Genomic DNA, 19,813 nt, shown 5'->3' with positions numbered 1-19,813 from the left:
TTATTTTTGTTTTCCTTTTTCAGAATAAAACTCATTACAATTTCTAAAACACAATCTAATGAATTATTTAATTAACTGATGAATCATAACTTCATCAAACCAATAGGCAACCTAATTTGTCTACCAAGAAAGTAATTTATTTAATGCAATGTGCCACTTGCAAAATTTTATTAACTAGTACTATTATGTTGTCATAATTTTCTTTTAAGGTTTCTACCTTCAGTTTATGAAATATTTACTGATAACCATGATATACTATGGAGTGTACATCATTAATAATTTTCACAATATGCTTAGGGAGAAATTACAATTTCTTTGTTAGAGTTTCTTAATTTGTTGAAATTCCTGACAGATTGCCATTAATTGAAGTTATTTGTGTATAATGGAAAAGATACTATACTTCTGTAAGCATTGTATATATGATTTATGGTTAAATCTCAGTTACATGAGTGATATAAGTGCATTTAGAATTTTTTTGGGGTCAGAGGTGTATGGATATTAATAATTGCACTCAACATAAAACAAATCAATATTGTAATTAATGCTGGGGTTTGAGACACTGTATTATATATATGTATATACATATGAAGACAATTTAAAAATATATTGATTAATTTGGTTAGGAATGTCTTTTTTAACAGTTAGCAGTATTCAGAGAGACATTGAGGACTTTAGAAGAAAGATTTACCGTGAACCAAAAGTTCCTTTTATATTTCCATGATAAATTTTATTAGAATGTAAAGCGTATTGCAACTCTATATTATGGAGTATTTAATATTTCAATACTTAGTCTTTAGAAATCCATAGTTAAATAAGTATATAAATAAAGTAGATAATTTTGCACTACTTACAGAGAACTTAAGATTGAACATAACACTGAAAATTCACACTTTCTTCTTAGAAAAATGTGACATATAAAAGAAGTCTTTTACAAACAAAATATGCAAATCCTTCTATCAATGAAAAACACTGTCTATCAGGTTTGAGGAGATCAGCATCTTTTTCAGGAAATTAACAAATAGACCCATATAAAATTATCAAAAAGAACTAATGTTCAATCCCCTTTAAGACTGACAGATTTGGACTTGACAAAGATATTATCTTTCAACAAGATTAGTGAGAGATAACTTAAAAACTATTTAAATATTTGGTAACAATGTGACCAGCCATGTCTCCAAGTAAAAACTATCTTGGCATTGATACTATACAAAAGAAGAATTCTTTTTCTGTATATAGTTGGGCATTTGTAACATCAATGCCTACTGTGAAATTAATAATTACTAATAATGGCTGGCTCCACGGCTCACTAGGCTAATTCTCCGCCTGCAGTGCCGGCACTCTGGGTTCTAGTCCCGGTTGAGGCGCCGGATTCTGTCCCGGTTGCTCCTCTTCCAGTCCAGCTCTCTGCTGTGGCCCGGGAATGCAGTGGAGGATAGCCCAAGTGCTTGGGCCCTGCACCCACATGGGAGACCAGGAGGAAGCACCTGGCTCCTGACTTTGGATCGGTGCAGCGCACGGGCCGCAGCGGCCACTTGGGGGAAGACCTTTCTCTCTGTCTCTCTCTCTATCTCACTGTCTAACTCTGCCTGTCAAAAAATAAAAATAATTACTAATACTAATGCTTAAACTATCTATATAGTGTAGTGCACAGTTTTGTGTAATATGACCTGTACATTAGAATATTATGTTTCATTAAAGAATGACAACCAACGAAAGAATAAGACATGTACCTGAATTAACATAAATCAAATGTTTATGTGGTATAATTTTAAGATTTGATTTTTAAAGGAATAGGTGAGAGTATGAGCAAGTTGATGAAAAAAATCAATGATGATTTGTATTAATGCTGGATTAAAGAAAATAAATTGAATATTTACTGATAACTATGATATACTATGGGGTGTACTATGGGGTATATTAATGCTGGATTAAAGAAAATAAATTGATTAAAGAAAATAAATTGGATTGAGTTAGTGGTGACTCTAGGTCCTGGGGAAATAGCTAAAATCATTGTAAAAAAATATTAGAAGGCATGGATGAGTTTGGGAGCTGTCTTGGTTGAAGTTAGAAGTTCTCATTGTACCACAAACTTGAAGAAAAGGAAAGCTTTCAAGTTCAACAGTTCAGTTCTAAGGAGGACACTTAATACCTCCACATTTAAAGCAATGCATCAGAGTTTAGCATGGGTGGAAGAAGAGTGCTGAGGACTAGGTAGGGATGCCAAACTTAGATTTTAAGTTTCTGCAACTCAACAGTTTTGCCTATCATAATATATGCAAAAATGCTTCAACACACCCAGTTTTCTGTGCAGCCCTCTACGTATGAATCTCCATGCATGAGATAACAATATAGAGTAAATGATTAGTCATTCCCGAACAGGAGAAGACAGAACAAGCACACTTTTAGAAGGCAGGGCACTTCAAATTTTAACATCATCCATGGAGAATCTTCAAGAAGGAATGAAGTCGACATAATGTATTGAATAGATCTGATTGCATCATCTCCTTTTTATTAGTGAACACTTCAAACAGTGTTTTTCAAGACCTTGAGAAACACTGCCATGAATCACTTCATTCTATTTCAAGGACTTTGGAGATCTGATCATGTATTCCACATGCATACTCAATCTGTCAAGTGGTCAGCTTGAATTCTGAGCAACAAAAGTCACACATGATGAAATCTGAAGCAAAGTCTAGTCATTTTAAATTGGAGATCTAAATTTATATGGAAATATCATGAATTTTTCATTACTTGACTTGAATGCTACACATATTTTATAGTCTGCTCAGTCACCAACCCTATGCTTATCTGTTAACCACAGTTAAGTGTCTAAATATCATCTGTCATTTGATCTAGTAATACATGTCAGCATCATTCAGAAGAAGTCAGTATGTAGAAATAAAATAAAAATACTATTGAATCTTTTCAGTTTTATAATGTTAGAAGAGTATTTGGAAGAATTTGTCTTAGCATAAACAAATGATTCTATTTGATTCAATGAAGGAGCTTTGGCTTGGAAACTTCTTAGGATAAAGGTCTGTGGGCCTGAATCAGCAGGTTTGATAGCAAGTGGGGTATGTCTGGACTCATTTTCCATGTCACATATATATCTGAGTTAGGGCAGTCTTAGTTTAGTGTATTATTCCAAACTAATTGTTACTAGCACCTACAACTACTTACTCAGTTTGGATAATAAATTATAGAATCACTATCCGCTTCACAGATAACTGCTGTCGGAATATACTCAAAACAATACTCAAAATAACACCAGACTGAAATGGTTTTAGGAGGCTAAAATATCAGTCACTGGGTCATTTCCTAAAGGACCCCAACAGCCAGGGTTGATCCCGGCCGAGGCTAGCAGAATGAAAATTCCATTCAGGTCTTCTTTCCATGTGGGTGGCAAGGAAAGTACTTGGGCAATCATCTGCTGCTTCTCAGCTGCATTAGCAAGAGGTTGGGTAGGAAGTGTAGTAGCTGAGACTTGAACCAGAATTTCCAACATAGGATACGGGCCTCTCAAGGGATGGCTTAATACACTGCATTACAATACCCCCCCCCCCATCTTTTGTTTGAAATGTCATCCAGGTGATGCTGATGCTTGCCAAATTTTGGAAACTACTGATCTAATGTCTTCATTGGAAAGTAGTGAAGAGTCAGAGGTGTTGATCAGTAGTAGAGCTCAGTGTCTTGAGGCAATTTGAAGAAGATATTGCATGATTTCTTGCCTGGGCTTAAATTATGACCTTCAAGGTGTTTAACATTGTGGGATCAAACCTGAAAGGGATGACACATGATCTCTGTCACGGCCCAGGATGTGTGGCACAGGGATGACAAGGAGTGTGAAGATGGTTATTGATCAATTGTTCCAGAGCTTCAACTGTTGAGTGTACGTGGGTGAAGAGTCATATACAATATTCATTAAAATAAAAAAGATGGCACAGGAGAACAACGTCAGATAATACAAAATTCATAAAACAAATAAATAGGACAATAGGACTTTTAGGAAATTCATCAGCTCATTATTTTTATTATTTTCCTGTGAACCACACAAAAGTTAGAAAGAAGCCTTGACTTGAGATCTAACATTTTGTAGTAGGATCATAATTTCAGATTATCTCTTCATGGGAGCTCTCTTATTTTGCATACTGGATAGTTGAAAAAACCTTGGATCAACTTGGTCTTGTTCTCTCTCTTTTTCTCTCTCTCTCTAATCTTGAGGTCAGATACTGTTGGTCATCAGCACAAAGGTTAAAACAAAAATGTTCATGTCCTTGTTCCTAAAATTTGTATTTCATTTGAGATTGCATTTTGTAGGCTAAGCCACCAAATTCTCCGATCACTACTGAAATTAGCATATAATTTAATCACCATGGAATTCCACCTTAGAAGAAAATTTCTATGTTATTTAAGATAACTTTTTTGAGAAAGCATACAAGCTCCTTATGTTTTGGCTTTCTCTGCACTTACTTTACTTTCAAGTTTCAGATACATTTTATCTTTTGGTAAACTTTATCGTCTGATTTATAATACTGTAGGATATCAATCTAGCATCTCTGATATCCATTTTTTATTCCTTTGATATGTGAATTTACAGAAATCGAAAGAAAAGAAGAGGTTAGTGCTGCCTCAACTAAAAAAGGTAAATGAAGCTTAAAGGAAAAGATGTCATGAGTATAACTTATTTCTGTAAGAATTTTATTCTAATTAATTGTTTTGTGCATATTGAGTTTTATTTACTGATTTTTCTATTTTATTGATGTGAAAACAAAGCTGCTTTGCACAAGACTTGTAGCATTTGTGTTGACAAGGCTTTGCTTTTGTATCCCTAATGCCAATAGTAATTAATGGTCAAATTGCTTGTTCATATTTTAACAATTGTAGAAATGTAACTATCTGTATGCAATAGGATCCAAGATTCAGCATTTTGCCTTTGGAGATGAGGACTTGAGGAAACCAAATTTTGACTAATACAACTCACATGAATAGCAGTCAGTCTGTGCAAGAATAATGCCAAATTAGGAAATGCCTTTTGTAAGATATTGAGTAGGGGACACTGCACTTTTCAAAAACACCTTTAGAAATTTGGAATTAAATAAATAATATTTTCAGTGTCTTTGAAAGTACCTCAGAAACACATTAACAAGCATGTCCTTCTATTTGGTGTCATTTTCTGCAACTGACATTGTTTATTGGCATAAGGTAGAATATGCCGTGGTTGCTTTAGAATGTCTAATGTCATAGTATCACAAAAAAGCTAAGGGTCTTAATACAGAGACAAAGAAATTAATTAATTAATCAACCCAGGCATTAATACTGGAGTACATGTACATAGTAATGGACATAATGCCAAGGCATTGGTATGTGTTGAAAGCAAGAACAAAAATGAGGCCAAGTTATGTTCAAAATCTCTAGTTAAGGGTAAAATCAATAGTGTCCAAATAATGGTAGATGAATTTCTCCTTGAATTTTTTTCAGATACTGAACCTTAGATATCCATTATGCAGAAGACAGTCTAGATTTGAGTTAAAGAATAAAGAATAAATTACTGGGAAGTGACCTATGCATAGGATGAGTCAGTTGAATTTTTGGATATTTAGGGTGGAAATACAGATGTACATACTTTGATACTCAGATCAAACTGGATTACACAGAGATGGAACTGAAACTGATCCATAAATTACTAAACTCTTCAGTCTTTAGCCATGAAGATTCTCCAACTTTAGAGTATGGCCAAACATTTTTACTGGACTTAACTAGACCTGCTTTGCAGGCTTAGACAGAAGTAGAAATACAGTTTGTTTATAAAAACAAATTACTGGCACCAACTACTTTGTCTCTTGTTCATGATAGACTGTGCAACTTAATTCTCAATTTAAATATAATTCTGTGTACTGGATTTACCAGCAACTATAAAATAGAATAAGCAGAAACCTTTTAAAGCTATTAGAAATATCATTAATCTCAGGTAGGGCATTAGCAATATGACAAATTATGAACAAATAGTGGAGACCTGTCTTACTTGTTAGTTTGCACATCCTTTACTTCCCCATAACAGTAAGTTACACCTGAAAATATATTATTAGGAGCAGTCTTCAAAAAGTCCATGGAAAGTTCATTTTATAAAAAATCTATAAGTGGATTTCAAATTATGTTTTGCATTAAAATAAACTAATAATTTTAATTTTATTTTCCATGAACTATTTGAAATATCCTTTAATCCATGTCAATTTCATCCCAAATCCCATGTTATTACTTAACATCCTAAATCTTATAACATTTATCGTACTTTACAACATGTTCACTTTATAGTCTTTCACATGTAAGTAGAAAAATAAAGTGATTTGGGAGTTATTTTTAGTTTTAAAATAGTGGGAAACCATTGTAAACTGAAGTTTGAATTGGAAATGTGCAATATTAAGTGGAAATTATTAATTTTGTGATTGTTTTAAACTTAATGAAGGTAAATAATCACTTTTATGTTATTGTAATGTGCAAATTTATACCAAATGTAAATTGTTTTCTCTAAATCTGCTTTTAAACCATATTTTCTTTGTCGACATTTAGTATTTAATGAGTAACATGGTATCATCTTATGAGTTTACATTTGCTTGGCATTTTGCAACTTCCTAATAATTTTCATTGAATGTATATTTATGGATCACATACAACTTGCAAAATCAAGAAAAAAATTGTGTTGATATAGTTCTTTTGCAATTTTAAACATTAGAAAAATGTGACTCTTTGTTGAGTCACTAAATAGACTTCAATTTTCACTATCAATTAAAAATTTCCCCTATATCTACAGGTCAAGGGTAAAAGCCATCAGGGTGGAGAGCTAAGTACAGATAAATTGCCACGGAGTTTAATTTTTTTTCTTTTCTAGGGAAAATGAAAATGTTTACTATATAACCTGGTTTTAGATGTAAGCGTTAAATAACAGAGAGGGTTTTGTTGTGTTAACAATGAGTAGGAAGGATGTATCAGACATAGGTAACTGAGAAAAGCAAAATGGTGATAATTTTCAAGACATATCCGAGAGCAGATGTCTTAAGAACTTGATATTAACTAACATAACCTGAGCTAAAAGTTTTAAAAGCTTCTGTTTTAAAATTGTACCTCAATCCATATGTAATAAGACACAATGGGAAATTGTCAGTATAGGATAACAAGCAGATATTTACTTTAGAAAGATCAACTACAAAAGCAGAAATTTGAATTAGCCAGGTTGGCCAGGGAACATCTGCAAGTATTTGACATGTATTAGAATCTTGAGTAGATTAGAATCTTAGTCATGGGAGAAAGGACAGAGTTATGTGAACACCTTTGCAGGTGCAGATTTAATGGAATTTCACAGCTGATTAGCTTTGGGCCAGGAAAAATAAGAAATAATTTAATGACAGTAGTAAGTTTATCTGATTATATACTTGAGACCTATTGTTGATAGTCTTAATAAAAATTAAGAAGAAAAATGAAAAAAATAGTTTGGAGGGGCAAAATAGTGTGGAGGGGAAAGACAAGATTTGTTTGAGAAATATTTATAGTGCTAATGGCACATTTATGTGGCTCTCATTGTAAAACTGGGGCTCCATATGGGGACAAGGATGAAAATATATGAATGATGCCTTATGCATGAAGATAGTGGTGGAATCAAGGAGTCAGTGAGCTTGTCTTCGAGAGATGAGTGAAAATTTATATTTGGGGAAAAATGCAAGGAAAGACAAATAAAAAGGAAAAAAAAAATGAGTAATAGCAGGAAAAGAAACCATTTCATTAACAAGTTGGTGGTCACCAAGTAATTGAATTTGTCATCTAGATAATAATTTGCATTTTTAGAAATTTATTTTATTTATTTAAGATGGAGGGAGAGATGGAGGGAGAGAGAAAAGAAAGAGAGAGCAAGAGTGAGAGAGAGAATGAGAATGAATGAGAATCTCTTATCCACTGATTTCATTCCCCAAATGCCCACAACAAACAGCTGGACTTGGGATACTACAAAACCTGGAGCAGGAAACTCAACCGAGGTGTGTCATGGACTGGCAGTGATCAAAGTACTTGGGCCATTAACTGCTGCTTCCTAGGATATACATTAGTAGAGGGAAGAGCTGGGTTTGATCCCAGGCATTCCAAAATGGTGTTTGGGTATCTCAAGTGGCACCCTAGACATCATGGTGCATGCTTGCACCTAATTATTTATAAAAGAGACTTTTAAGAAGAGTGGACAGAAGTAAAAACTAAAGGGTGACAAAATGCGTGAAAGGAGAGGAAATGTAAAATACAGACAATCCTTCAAAAGCAAGTCAGCTGGGGATAAAAGAAAGGAAATGAAATAGCTTGTGTTCTTGTCTAATTCATAACCATCTCTGTTATTCTCATAGTTGTTTCTCCTTCTCTTAAAGACTATCTTTTTGGGTTTTGCCTTCTTAATTAGTCATCTATTCTGCTTTGTAGTATTGTTCTCTTTCTCATTACTAACCTTTTCCCCTCATGTTGGAAATATTTTCCCCATTACTTTTGTATCCAGAATTCTGGATGGTGGAGTGTTTACCATCACTTTTTCCCTCCCACAATGATAAGGCTTCTGTCCTTACCACATCACCAATGCTCTGGTTAATGTGATGACATTATCCTTGCTAAACTAATAAAACCATTTGAGTCCTCGCAGACTAGAATTTTCAGTGCTATTTAACACTTCATCTCTCACTAAATCTACCTGTTGTTGGGATTCCACAATAAAATCATCTTTTGGTTCTCTCCATATTCTCCACCTTTGATTTCTGATTTCCTTGTGTTTTCTTTTTCTTTGTGCCAAATGAATTTTGGGTGTTCCTAGACTCCATTACTAACCCTCTGATTTTCTTATTCTATACTCTGTCCTGGTGAGATATTACCACTGTCAAGATTGAAGCTGCGCAGTATATTCTGAAGATACCCAATTCAATATCTCCATTTCAGACTTTTCTGCAACTTTAGGCTTACTTGTATATGTTTAGCTTCAAATTCACCGTCTTTTAACCTAAACTCCTTACTTGCTCCTCCCAACTTGCTTTTCTTTGTAATGGGTAAAACCACAGTTTACCCTCTGCCTCACTGGGAACCTGTTAATGAACTTCCATCTTTCTTTCTCTCCCTTCTACCTGCTTATTTAAAGAAATTTAAATTCTGTTGATTTTATCCCCATATGTTTTAATATAGTTTCTCCTATTTGAAAGCATTCATTTCACTTTAATTCAAACCTTATCTTTTAATTGAATCTATTTATAGACCTCATTATTGCCCTCATGTCTTTATATTTATTCCACTGATTCACATCTACCAAAACTCCCCAATATGCATACTAAATTGTCAAAGCCATAAAATTGAACAAATCGCTCTTGATTTAATTGTTCCAGCTTCTTAGAGTGGCATCTAGAGTACTCCAAGATCTGGCTCTTACATTCTTTTCCAAATTCATATTCAGACATGCCCCCATTTTGTATGCTACAGCAATATAATATTGCTCATAATAATAATAAATGTACTAGAAGTAAGTTTCAGGTAAATTGGCAGAACGAAGGGAAGAAGAATAGATTGCATCATCTAAAAAGTTATGAGAATTTTTAATTCCTATCTTTCCATTGTAATATATAACCAGGAATGCAAATGAAATAATGTACAGATTTTTCTTTTTTTGTTACTGATTTACTCTATTGTTCCAATCATTGACATCTACAAATATTACCTCTTTTAAAAAAAGATTTACTTATTTATTTGAGAGGCTGAGTTACAGTCAGAGAGAGACAGAGGCAGAGAGAAACGTCTTCCATGCACTGGTTCACTCCCCAAATGGCTGCCATTGCTGTAGCTGGGCTGATCTAAAGCCAGAAGCCAGAAGCATCTTATAGGTCCCCGACATGGGTGCAGGGCCCCAAACACTTGGACTGTCTTCCACCGCTTTCCTGGGCACATTAGCAGGATTTTGGATTAGAAGTGGAGCAGCTGAGACTCAAACCGTGTCAATATGGGATACCAGCACTGCAGGCAGAAGCTTAACCTTCTACACCATAGTTCTGGCCCCCAAATATTACTTTAATATCTAAATAAACTTTGAGTCAGTAGCATTACCTTCTTATATGCTTGGAAATAGTATTTTGTTATGCAAAGCCTGCAAGTCTACTTTCCAGAAGTAATATGTGCGGTATTGGAGAATTTTCAACAACAAAGCACTTTTATGTTCTCATCAAGATTTTAATATAGTCATTCTTCAGATAAGCCTCACTACTCAGGATTCAAGGTCTTACTGTTAATGGCAATACCTTAGAGCTTTCAAGGGCAAGATGGAGAGATGCAAATTTTATGGAAGAATGGGTACCTATGGAAAAGTCAGGGAGAAAGTAATGAGATGAAAGGCTGGGACAAATACAAGTAACATTTCCACTTTGCAGTTTAGCTTCACTAACCCTAAGTCAGGTATTTCATTCTTAGAAAAAAAAGGAACTATATTTCTTTTATTTTAGTTGTGACCTCTGAAGGGAGTGCAACAAAATGTTGTCCTTCCTTCCTTCCTTCCTCCCTTCCTTCCTTCCTTCCTTCCTTCCTTCCTTCCTTCTTCCCTTCTTTCTTCCTCATTCTTACTTTTCTTCCTTCCCTTACTCCTTCATTCCCTCTCTCCCTCCCTCCCTTCTTAAAGTATATCCCTCAAAATATAAAGGAAAGAAAATCTCTTCTCTAACCCACAGACATTTAAGGTACACCATGGATAAGAAGAGAAACTGAGCCAGTTCTTTTGACTGCAGGAAGTTTAAAATTGCACTTACTTAAATGGGCTACTTACTGTTTAAGTTTACTCTCCCTAGAATTCAGCTTGATGAATTTTACATTAGAACCAGAAATCAGAGGATCAACATTTCATGCAAAATGTCATCGTTTATGCATAGATAATCAGCATTTTTCAGTGACCTTTTCTGAGGAACAAGAAAACAGTGCTTTAGGAAACCCATCTCTTTAACTTAATCTGAGTGCCAGGAATTATGAATTCATCATTGAAAAGAAAACCTTGTCTTTGTGTGCAAGTCACATACCATTGGCTTTCTGAGAGCCATTTATTCTTTAGAGGATTAGAATAAATAACTGAAAACTATATGAAAGGACTTCAAAAACATCATGGGAAAATAGAATTAGAAGATAAGTTCATGTTGGTGCAAAATTTTTAAAAACCAGTGCAGAGTTTTTTTCATAATACACATTTTCCGTGAATTTCTTTTACAATCCCTTATGGACCCCCTACATATTTATATTGAGTTTTCTGAATAAAAGAATTATGAATATGAATACATACTCATGTGGTTCTATTGTAATTATAAATTGCCAGGGTTTTATTTGCACATTTATTTGAGTGAGAATATTCACAGAAGAGATTAATGTGGCATACATCTTATTGGCCTCTTTATAGCATGTATGGAAAATCTCACTCTAGTTTGGTTTTCAAGGTATTGTGCACTTGGCCAGTCCTCTATTTTTAGGCTATCTCTGCTATGGCTTTGATGGTAAATGTGCTGCAGAGACCCGTATGTTAAAGAATTGGTCCCCAGGGTGTGCTTTCAGGAGATGGCATAACCTGTAGGGGGAGGGGACTAGTGAGAGCTCCTTAGGTCATTGAGAGCAGGTTCCTGGGAGAAGGTGGCTCTCACGTGACCCCTCAGATTTTTGCAAGACAGTTTACGTAAAAGATTGAGCTTGGGCCCACCCTCTCAATGCTTCTTGGATCATCATATGATCCTTCGTCTGCATGGGCTCTGCTATCGTCCATCTAGAAGACTTAGCCTGCATCATGCCATTGGACTTTTGGCTTCCAAAACTGAATCGAATAAAACTATCTTTCCTTTATAAGTGGCTTGTCTTGGGATTTTTTTTTTTTTTTTTTTTTTTTTTTGGTAGTGATGAAACCTGACTAATACAACCTCCTAGTTCCTTTCTGGAACCAGCTGCTCCAGCTGCACTTGTTCATGTTCCTTCCGGAAAATCCAAGACTTTCCTGCTGCTTTGCTTTTTGCACATCTATTTTCTACACTTAAGATCTCCCCTCTTCCAGGAAAACCACTATCACCAACACTGATTTCTAATGGCCACAAATATGTGCAATCGTTGCAAACAAAATTTTAAGAAACTGATTATTTTCTCTCTCAACTCAACTCACGTTACTTACTATTGCTACATCTCATCTCATTTGTCAATTTGTACATTTAGCCACCATATAAATCTACTTCAACCACTTACTATGTCAGGAACAATGTTAAGTGCTATGGTAAATGTAAGCAATACATTTCTGAGACTCTGATGGGACAAAGAAAAAAAAGACAGTAGGAATTTTGTAAATTTGGAAAAATAATATATTATGAAAACATGATTTTAAACACTTGAGATACAGTTGAACATTATCTGAAGGGAAAGCATTAATTAAGAAAAAAGTGCTAAAAGAAGCAGAAAAAAAAGTAAAATATTTCCCAAGAAAATCAACTACCTCCCAAAAATAAAAGGACAATAACTGAAAAATGAAGGAGCAGACAGGAATAAATTAGTCACAAAATATTATGAAAGGGAAAGGAACTAAACCAAAACTTGATTCTTTTTAAAAATAATAACATTGATATATTTTCATTAAATCTTATTGAGAATAAAAGTGAGAAAGCAGAAAGTATCAACATTAGAAATCTCAAAGGATAGTTACAGATAATATATGTAATAAATGGAAGGAAACAAAATAAGAGTAAGAATAAAAAAGTAAGAAATAAAATTTTTATTTCACAGTTGAGATGATTATGCACCTGAAAAATCAAGAATTTACAGATTAGTAATATAATTAATCAGTGCGTTTAGCAAGTGTTCTGAATAAAGAAGTAAAATATAATTGTAATTCAGAAAGCAAGAACAAAACTTTGGAAAGTAAAATTAAAGATGAATACAGTGGCATTCTAATTAAAACATTATCCAAATCCATAAAGTGCTAGGAAAAATATCAGACAAGTTATGAAATACATATTAATGAGAGAAATTAAGGGATTTGTGAATCAGTGCAGAGACATTTTATGTCCATCAATCAGAGGAAATATCAGGAAAAATCTTCATTTCTCCTGAAATTGGCCTAGAAATTCCTTATAAGGCCAGGTAAAATCATGAGTTTTTTTTTATTGCTGTTGCTCTGTTTAAATTGGTAAGTTTGATCTAAATTTTGAAGATGTAAAAGCAAAGAAGACAAGTTTGAACATGATCAAATGGCACGGTTTATGCTACCCTCTTATCTAGCATTATCTTAAATTTACAGTAATTAACCCTGAATGATACCTGTGAGGAAGAAAGTGAAGTCCATTTCCTTCTCATGACATAAATACATAAGAGATAATTCCTGCTGGATTGCAAACCTAAATTTGAATTTGAAAAATTCTAATAGTATTACAAAAAATGTGAAAAAATACTGAGCTATATAACATAGCTATTATCTAGGCAAATAATAGAACATAAAAAGCATTACCTACAAGAGAAAATTGGGCCAGCGCCGCAGCTCAATAGGCTAATCCTCTGCCTGCATCGCCGGCACATCTGGTTCTAGTCCTGGTCAGGGTGCCAGATTCTGTCCCGGTTGCCCCTCTTCCAGGCCAGCTCTCTGCTGTGGCCCGGGAGTGCAGTGGAGGATGGCCCAAGTGCTTGGGCCCTGCACCCGCATGGGAGACCAGGAGAAGCACCTGGTTCCTGGCTTCGGATCAGCGCGGTATGCCGGCTGCAGCGTGCCATTGGAGGGTGAACCAATTGGAGGGTGAACCAACGGCAAAAGGAAGACCTTTCTTTCTGTCTCTCTCACTGTCCACTGTGCCTGTCAAAAAAAAAAAAAAAGAAAAGAAAATTTATATAAGTTGGATTTATTTAAAGTGAAACAATTTTGTATACTGCAGTGAAACTATAAATGGGAAAACACATTTGCAATAATATATCTGAAAGGCCCTCATTTAGAATATTTATTAATCAGTTAAAATATAAAGAAATTAAGAAAAAGTCTTGAACAGATTCTTATAAAGGAGTTTATCTACATATTAGCAAACATGAAAATCAGGTATCATGATTAGATAGCAAGGAAATTCAAATTTAATCCACAATTTTATGTTACTACATACTTGCTAAAAATCAAAAATTTTCAAATACATAATATTAGGATTTGCAGTATTTAAAGATAAAGTTGGGTATGTTTGTTCTAGTGGTAAAAACTCCCAGATCTCATACTGAGTACCTGGATTCAGTTTCTGCCTTCAGTTTACTAGTCTGGTTCCTGATTCCAGATTCCTGCAAAATGCAGACCCTGAGAGGTAATAACAATAATGCAAGTACTTGGTCTCTTTCCACTCATATAGGAGACCTGGACTGGGTTCTTGGTTCCTGGCTGTAGCCCCAGTGCTTTCCTAGCCAATGCAGGCTTCTCTGCTATGTTTTTTCTCTTTCTCTTGCTTTCTTTTATTTTAAATAAATAAAATACATTATTTATTAAATGGAAAATTTTGCTGTTGCTATTACAGTGTAAGGGAGGAGTCAAAATTTAATTTATCACATCTTTTTTCTTATTTTGGATTCCCTGTATTTCTAGAATATTATTAGTAACTAAATTCCAGATAAATCTTAGTTGTATTTTTCTATTTCCTTTTCCATATTCTCTCTATTGTTTTATTTTTAAATCCAATTAAAGTTGTGTGAAAACTCCTCCCCTCTTCTATGTTTGTTAACTTATATAACTTTATATACCTTTTTGTCTTTGTTAGCTGAGTTCTTAGACATTTCTTTGCATACTTATGTCCTGTTTACTATTTGTTCTATAGCTATGTCTAACTAAATTTTTCCAATTTTAATTTTTTACTACTTCTAGTTTTCCTTCTTTAGTTTTCAAACATAATTATTAAATATATGCCATTCTTAAAACAAGATTGAAAGAACAAATAAAAATTAGTCTGTGAAATGATTATGTTTTAGGTAGAGATAAATAAAATAACAGCTTCTGTTCACTGAATTCTTTCTTTTAAAATATTTGCTCATTTATTTAAAAGTCAGAATTAAAGGCAGAGGGACAGGCAGAGAAAGAAAGAGAAAAATATTCCATTAACTGGTTTACTCCCTAGATGACTGCAACAGCCAAGGCTGTGCTGGGCTGAATCCAGGAACCAAGAGCTTTTCCCAAGTTTTCACATAGGTGTAGGAGGCCCAAGCTCTTGGGCCATCCTCCACTGCTCTCCCAGGTCATGAGCAGGGAGCTGGATCAGAAGCAGAACAGTAGGGAGTTGAAATATCACCTTTATGGTATGCCAGCATTGCAGGCTACAGCCTAACCCACTGCGCCACAGTGCTGGTCCCTGTTTACTGAGTTTTGTGCTTAAATCAGACTGGTTGTTTCAAAGTTGTTTTCACCTAGACCTCAAAAACAACTCTGTAGCACTATTTCACTTTTAACTTAAAGAATAAGGCCAAGGGTTAAATGATTTGAACAGATTTATACAAGAATTAAACGGCAAAAGTAGAGTATGTTATACTCTCTCAAACATTTGCTCCTTCTTCTAGGGCACATGGTCCATAGAACAGCTAAACTGTGCAAGGGGATTCCAATTCAATCTCATCAAGGTGGCATGTACCAATGCCATCTCACTAGTCAAAGTGATCAGTTTCAGTTCATAATCGATCATAATGATACGATTAAGAGTCAAAGGGATTACATAAACGAGATTAGTGTCTGCTAATACTAACTGATAGAATTGAAAAGGAGAGAATGATCCAACATGAGAAACCTGATACACAGCAGACTCAGAGAATGGCAGATGTCCTAAACAGCACTCTGGTCTCAGAATCAGCCCCGAAGGCATTCAAATCCCACTAAAAAGCCCATGAGAGTATTTCAGGAATGGAAAGCCAAGACACTGTGGCAAAAACAAACAAACAAACAAACAAAAAACCTAAATGAAAGATCTCTGCGAGTGAGATCCCAGTGGAAAGAACAGGCCATCAAAGAAGGCGGTACCTTTCTCTGAAGGGAGGAGAGAACTTCCACTTTGACTATGACCTTGTCTAAATAAGGTCAGAGTTTTTGAATTCTAGAGGCTTCCATAGCCTTGGCAACTCATGACAAGAGCCTAGGGAGATTACTGATGCCATAAACAAGAGTGTCAATTGTTAAATCAACAACAGGAGTCACTGTGCACTCACTCCCCACATAGGACCTCTGTCCTTAATGTGTTGTACTATGTGAATTAATGGTATAACTAGTACTCAAACAATACTTTATACATTGTGTGTCTTTGTGGGTGCAAACTGTTGAAATCTTTACTTAGTATATACTAAGTTGATCTGTATATAAAGATAATTGAAAATAAATCTTGATGTGAATGGGATGGGAGAGGGAGCAGGAGATGGGAGGGTTGTGGGTGGGAGGGTGGTTATGGCGGGGGTGGGAAGCCCCATCCAGAAGCTGTATTTTGGAAATTTATATTTATTAAATAAAAGTTAAAAAAAAGAATAACTAAACTGTGGTTGCTTTTCAAATGATTTTGTTGATTTCTGCAGAGTAAGATGGCAATATTTAGTTCCTTGCCAATCTTTCATCTAGTGATTGCTAGTATGCTGTGAAGTTTCTGACATGAATCAATTATTCCATTCAGTTGCACTAAGTCTGTGTGAACATTGTCTACTATTTTGATGACTAAATAGGTAAACAGTGAAACTGCCGGAGAGGAATAAATCTTGAAGAAATCATGCTGCAAAGGACATAGCACCTAAATGATTATTTAACTTTTGGTTACTTGTACTTTGCAATGATTTCATTTAATATTTAACTAAATATCAAGCAGGGCTATATTGCCTGTTCAGTTGATTAAACCAGGTTAAGCTTGCATTTAAAGGAGCATCTAGATGACATTTGCAAAACAGTAAGTGACATCAGCAGTAACCTGGAGTGTAAGTCAATCAATCATTGTCCTGTCAAGTGGAATTCTTTGTAGAACTTATTTATCAAAGGAATAAAGTAGAAAAGAGTGTGGGAAGGCTACCCAGAAGAAGGCAAGGGATTATTGCTTTTTTTCTCTAAATTTTTAAGATTAGATTTGAAATAGTTTCAGTTGCATTATTGAGAGACGAGAAATGTTTGGAGAGCCTTAAAATAGCTTGTTTAGAACGAATATTTGGTGTCAGATGATTTCTGAAATGCTTTTTTGAACAGAGGCACCATTCCTCTCCAGAATTCTTATTTAAACCTTATCTTTGCTTTACAGCTGTACCTGCAAAGAAGGAAGAGAAAACAACCAAGACAGTGGAGCAAGGTAAAAAAAAATGAAGGTTGACATTATCTTCCTTAAAAAGACAACAACATGAGGAGGCAAGCACTGGATACAGACAGGCGGAAGACAATAACCTTTCAATCTTTTGCTTTGTATCACTGTCCTTGCATATTTTTCCATGTCAGGGAGAATGTGAGGTGTCAATCTGGTATTGAATTTCTTTTGTGTAACTAAGCTTTGAATACAAGTCCAGGACAGGGAAATGCGCGTACTGCTGAATTACATCAGGAGAATTCCTGAAGATTGTTGGTAACACGGAAGAGACCTGGGGAAACCGCAGATACACTTCTGTTCAATTTGTGGTTTCAATAGCATTTCCCTGATCATAGTTCTATGCAAAAGATGATGCAATCTCCTTATAAAAAATAATTTCTACTGCTTGAAAAATAAATGTAAATTTAAACCAAATAAGAAAATCAACAGCAAATCTAAGTTATTAGAGTTTATATTATAACTTCAGCTATTAATTTTCCCTATTCTGAAATTCCAGTGTCATAAATTCCAAGCTATAAAACTGTTATGCATTTTATTTTTATCATGTATACAACTCCAGAACATGATTGTGCGAAATGCTATAATACACTAAATTTAAGACATTTAAAATGGAATTGCCCTTTATAGAACTCAAAGTATGCTAATATTTTAATTGTTGCTATCACTCTTCTTTTTTATATATCATTATATTTATTAACTATTACAACAAATATAATTAGAACCAGCATTTGTTAAGCACTAAGTCAAAATAGCTCTTCCCCTTAAATTTGAGATTCAATTAAATTTTTATTATCCTAATTTCAGAAATTTAGAATTTTTGATATAAATTTATCAAGAAAATCATTCAGTTTTTCCATTTCACAGGAACAATTTGAAGTTAAAAATTCAGTTAAGAATTTATTTCCATGGGAATTTCAAAAATAAACCAAAAGAAAACCTCACTGAAAAAGTTTTTCAATTTGTTTTAGCTTATAGGACTACCTGAAATTTGACTTCAAAGAGTATTTCTGTCAACTTATTTTTGAGGAAAAATGGATAATATAAAGTATTAGCTAACCCCCAATTTCAGTTTATTTATGAAATTTTTGGGTTCTAAATTTTTCTTTTAAAAGTGAAGATAATTACACCTTGCCTGCTTGACAAAATGTTGTATAGCTCTAAGAAGACATATGTTATAGAATGTGAAAGGTCATAAATTCCTATAAAAGCATATAAAATTTACTTGGATGTTTTTTTTTTAACTTTTATTTAATGAATATAAATTTCCAGTGTACAGCTTATGGATTACAATGGCTTCCCCCCCCCCCATAACTTCTTGGATATTTTTATAAAATCAATTTAAAATAAGTAATATGATAAATTATCTAGCTGTTTTTATTTCACTGAACATCATAGTTTTTTTCTCCTCTAGTCTAAATGTTTAGATTAGTGATGGCATTTGTAGATTACTCTCATGGTGATAGCATATTCAGATTGACTAAAATATAAAAGACTCACTCTGTAGCAGTAACTAACAGATAATTAACCTGAACATTAATCGTTCATTTTTCTCACTTGCATGTCGATACGTTTCATAACTTCTACAATGTTTCTTCAAGGAGATAAAATACTGGAAATAGCTTATAGAGATATGAATGTAATTCTTAAGATGATCTTATAATTAGCTTTTAATTAATTAAATTACTTTTTATCTTATGAAAGGTTAGGCACTTGGCTTGTGTGAAAAATGAGGTTTTCTCAGTGGCTCTTGGTATGGTCACTTAGTAAAGCATTTCAGTTTCTCATTTTACCTGACAATATCTTCATATTATTCAACTTTAATAATAATAGGAAGCAGTATATTTAAATGCAGTGTACATAATGATGATTTTAGTAATTGATATGAAAAATATATACTGTGAGATATTAATAAGGCAGAATATTTCTGATAATAAATTATAATTAATTACATTTTACAGATTCTATCATAGTATTCTAATATTTATTTATAAGATTCTTTTAAGTCTATTGTGTACTTTTATTTCTATGTAGTTTTTCGTTATCTTCAGAAGTATAAATAATATAAAACAAATTTATAATGCACTGAACTACAGTTAGTTGATAAAGCATTATCGACATTCAGTTAAGTTCACATTTACAGATTTCATTAGGGAAAATTATTCTGGTTCTTATATTTATTAATAGATTTCTAATATACTTTGTGATACAACTCTAATGTGTTTCTTGAAACTTAGTCTATATTACAATTATATTTGGGAAATATTGATTGAGCTAAATATTACATTATGGGAAATGCATATTGTGAGACAGGGAACAAACTGTGTTTTAATATAATTAAGTATACTAGATCTCATACATTTGAAAGTTAGAAATTTATCTAATTTAATTCAGGTAAAACTCCAAAAACATTATATTTTGTCTCTAATTTATGACTTTGCGTGTTTTTTGAATATTCTTATGGATATCTTAAATTTGCAAGACTA

The 19,813-nt window shown here is 33.8% G+C and overlaps 1 protein-coding gene across 1 annotated transcript in view; it reads left to right on the top strand.

Annotated features, from left to right (window-relative positions):
- Window positions 1-19,813, top strand: part of LOC133756651 (triadin-like) — a 284,878-nt gene that overhangs the window by 81,569 nt on the left and 183,496 nt on the right. The window contains exons 9-10 of the mRNA XM_062187259.1: window positions 4,598-4,642; window positions 17,271-17,318. Of these exons, the coding sequence (XP_062043243.1) occupies window positions 4,598-4,642; window positions 17,271-17,318 (93 nt within the window). The remainder of the gene's footprint in view (window positions 1-4,597; window positions 4,643-17,270; window positions 17,319-19,813) is intronic.

This window comes from Lepus europaeus, chromosome 3 (assembly GCF_033115175.1).
Source record: "Lepus europaeus isolate LE1 chromosome 3, mLepTim1.pri, whole genome shotgun sequence".
Lineage (NCBI taxonomy): Eukaryota > Metazoa > Chordata > Mammalia > Lagomorpha > Leporidae > Lepus > Lepus europaeus.
This window is presented reverse-complemented; position numbering and strand designations above follow the sequence as displayed.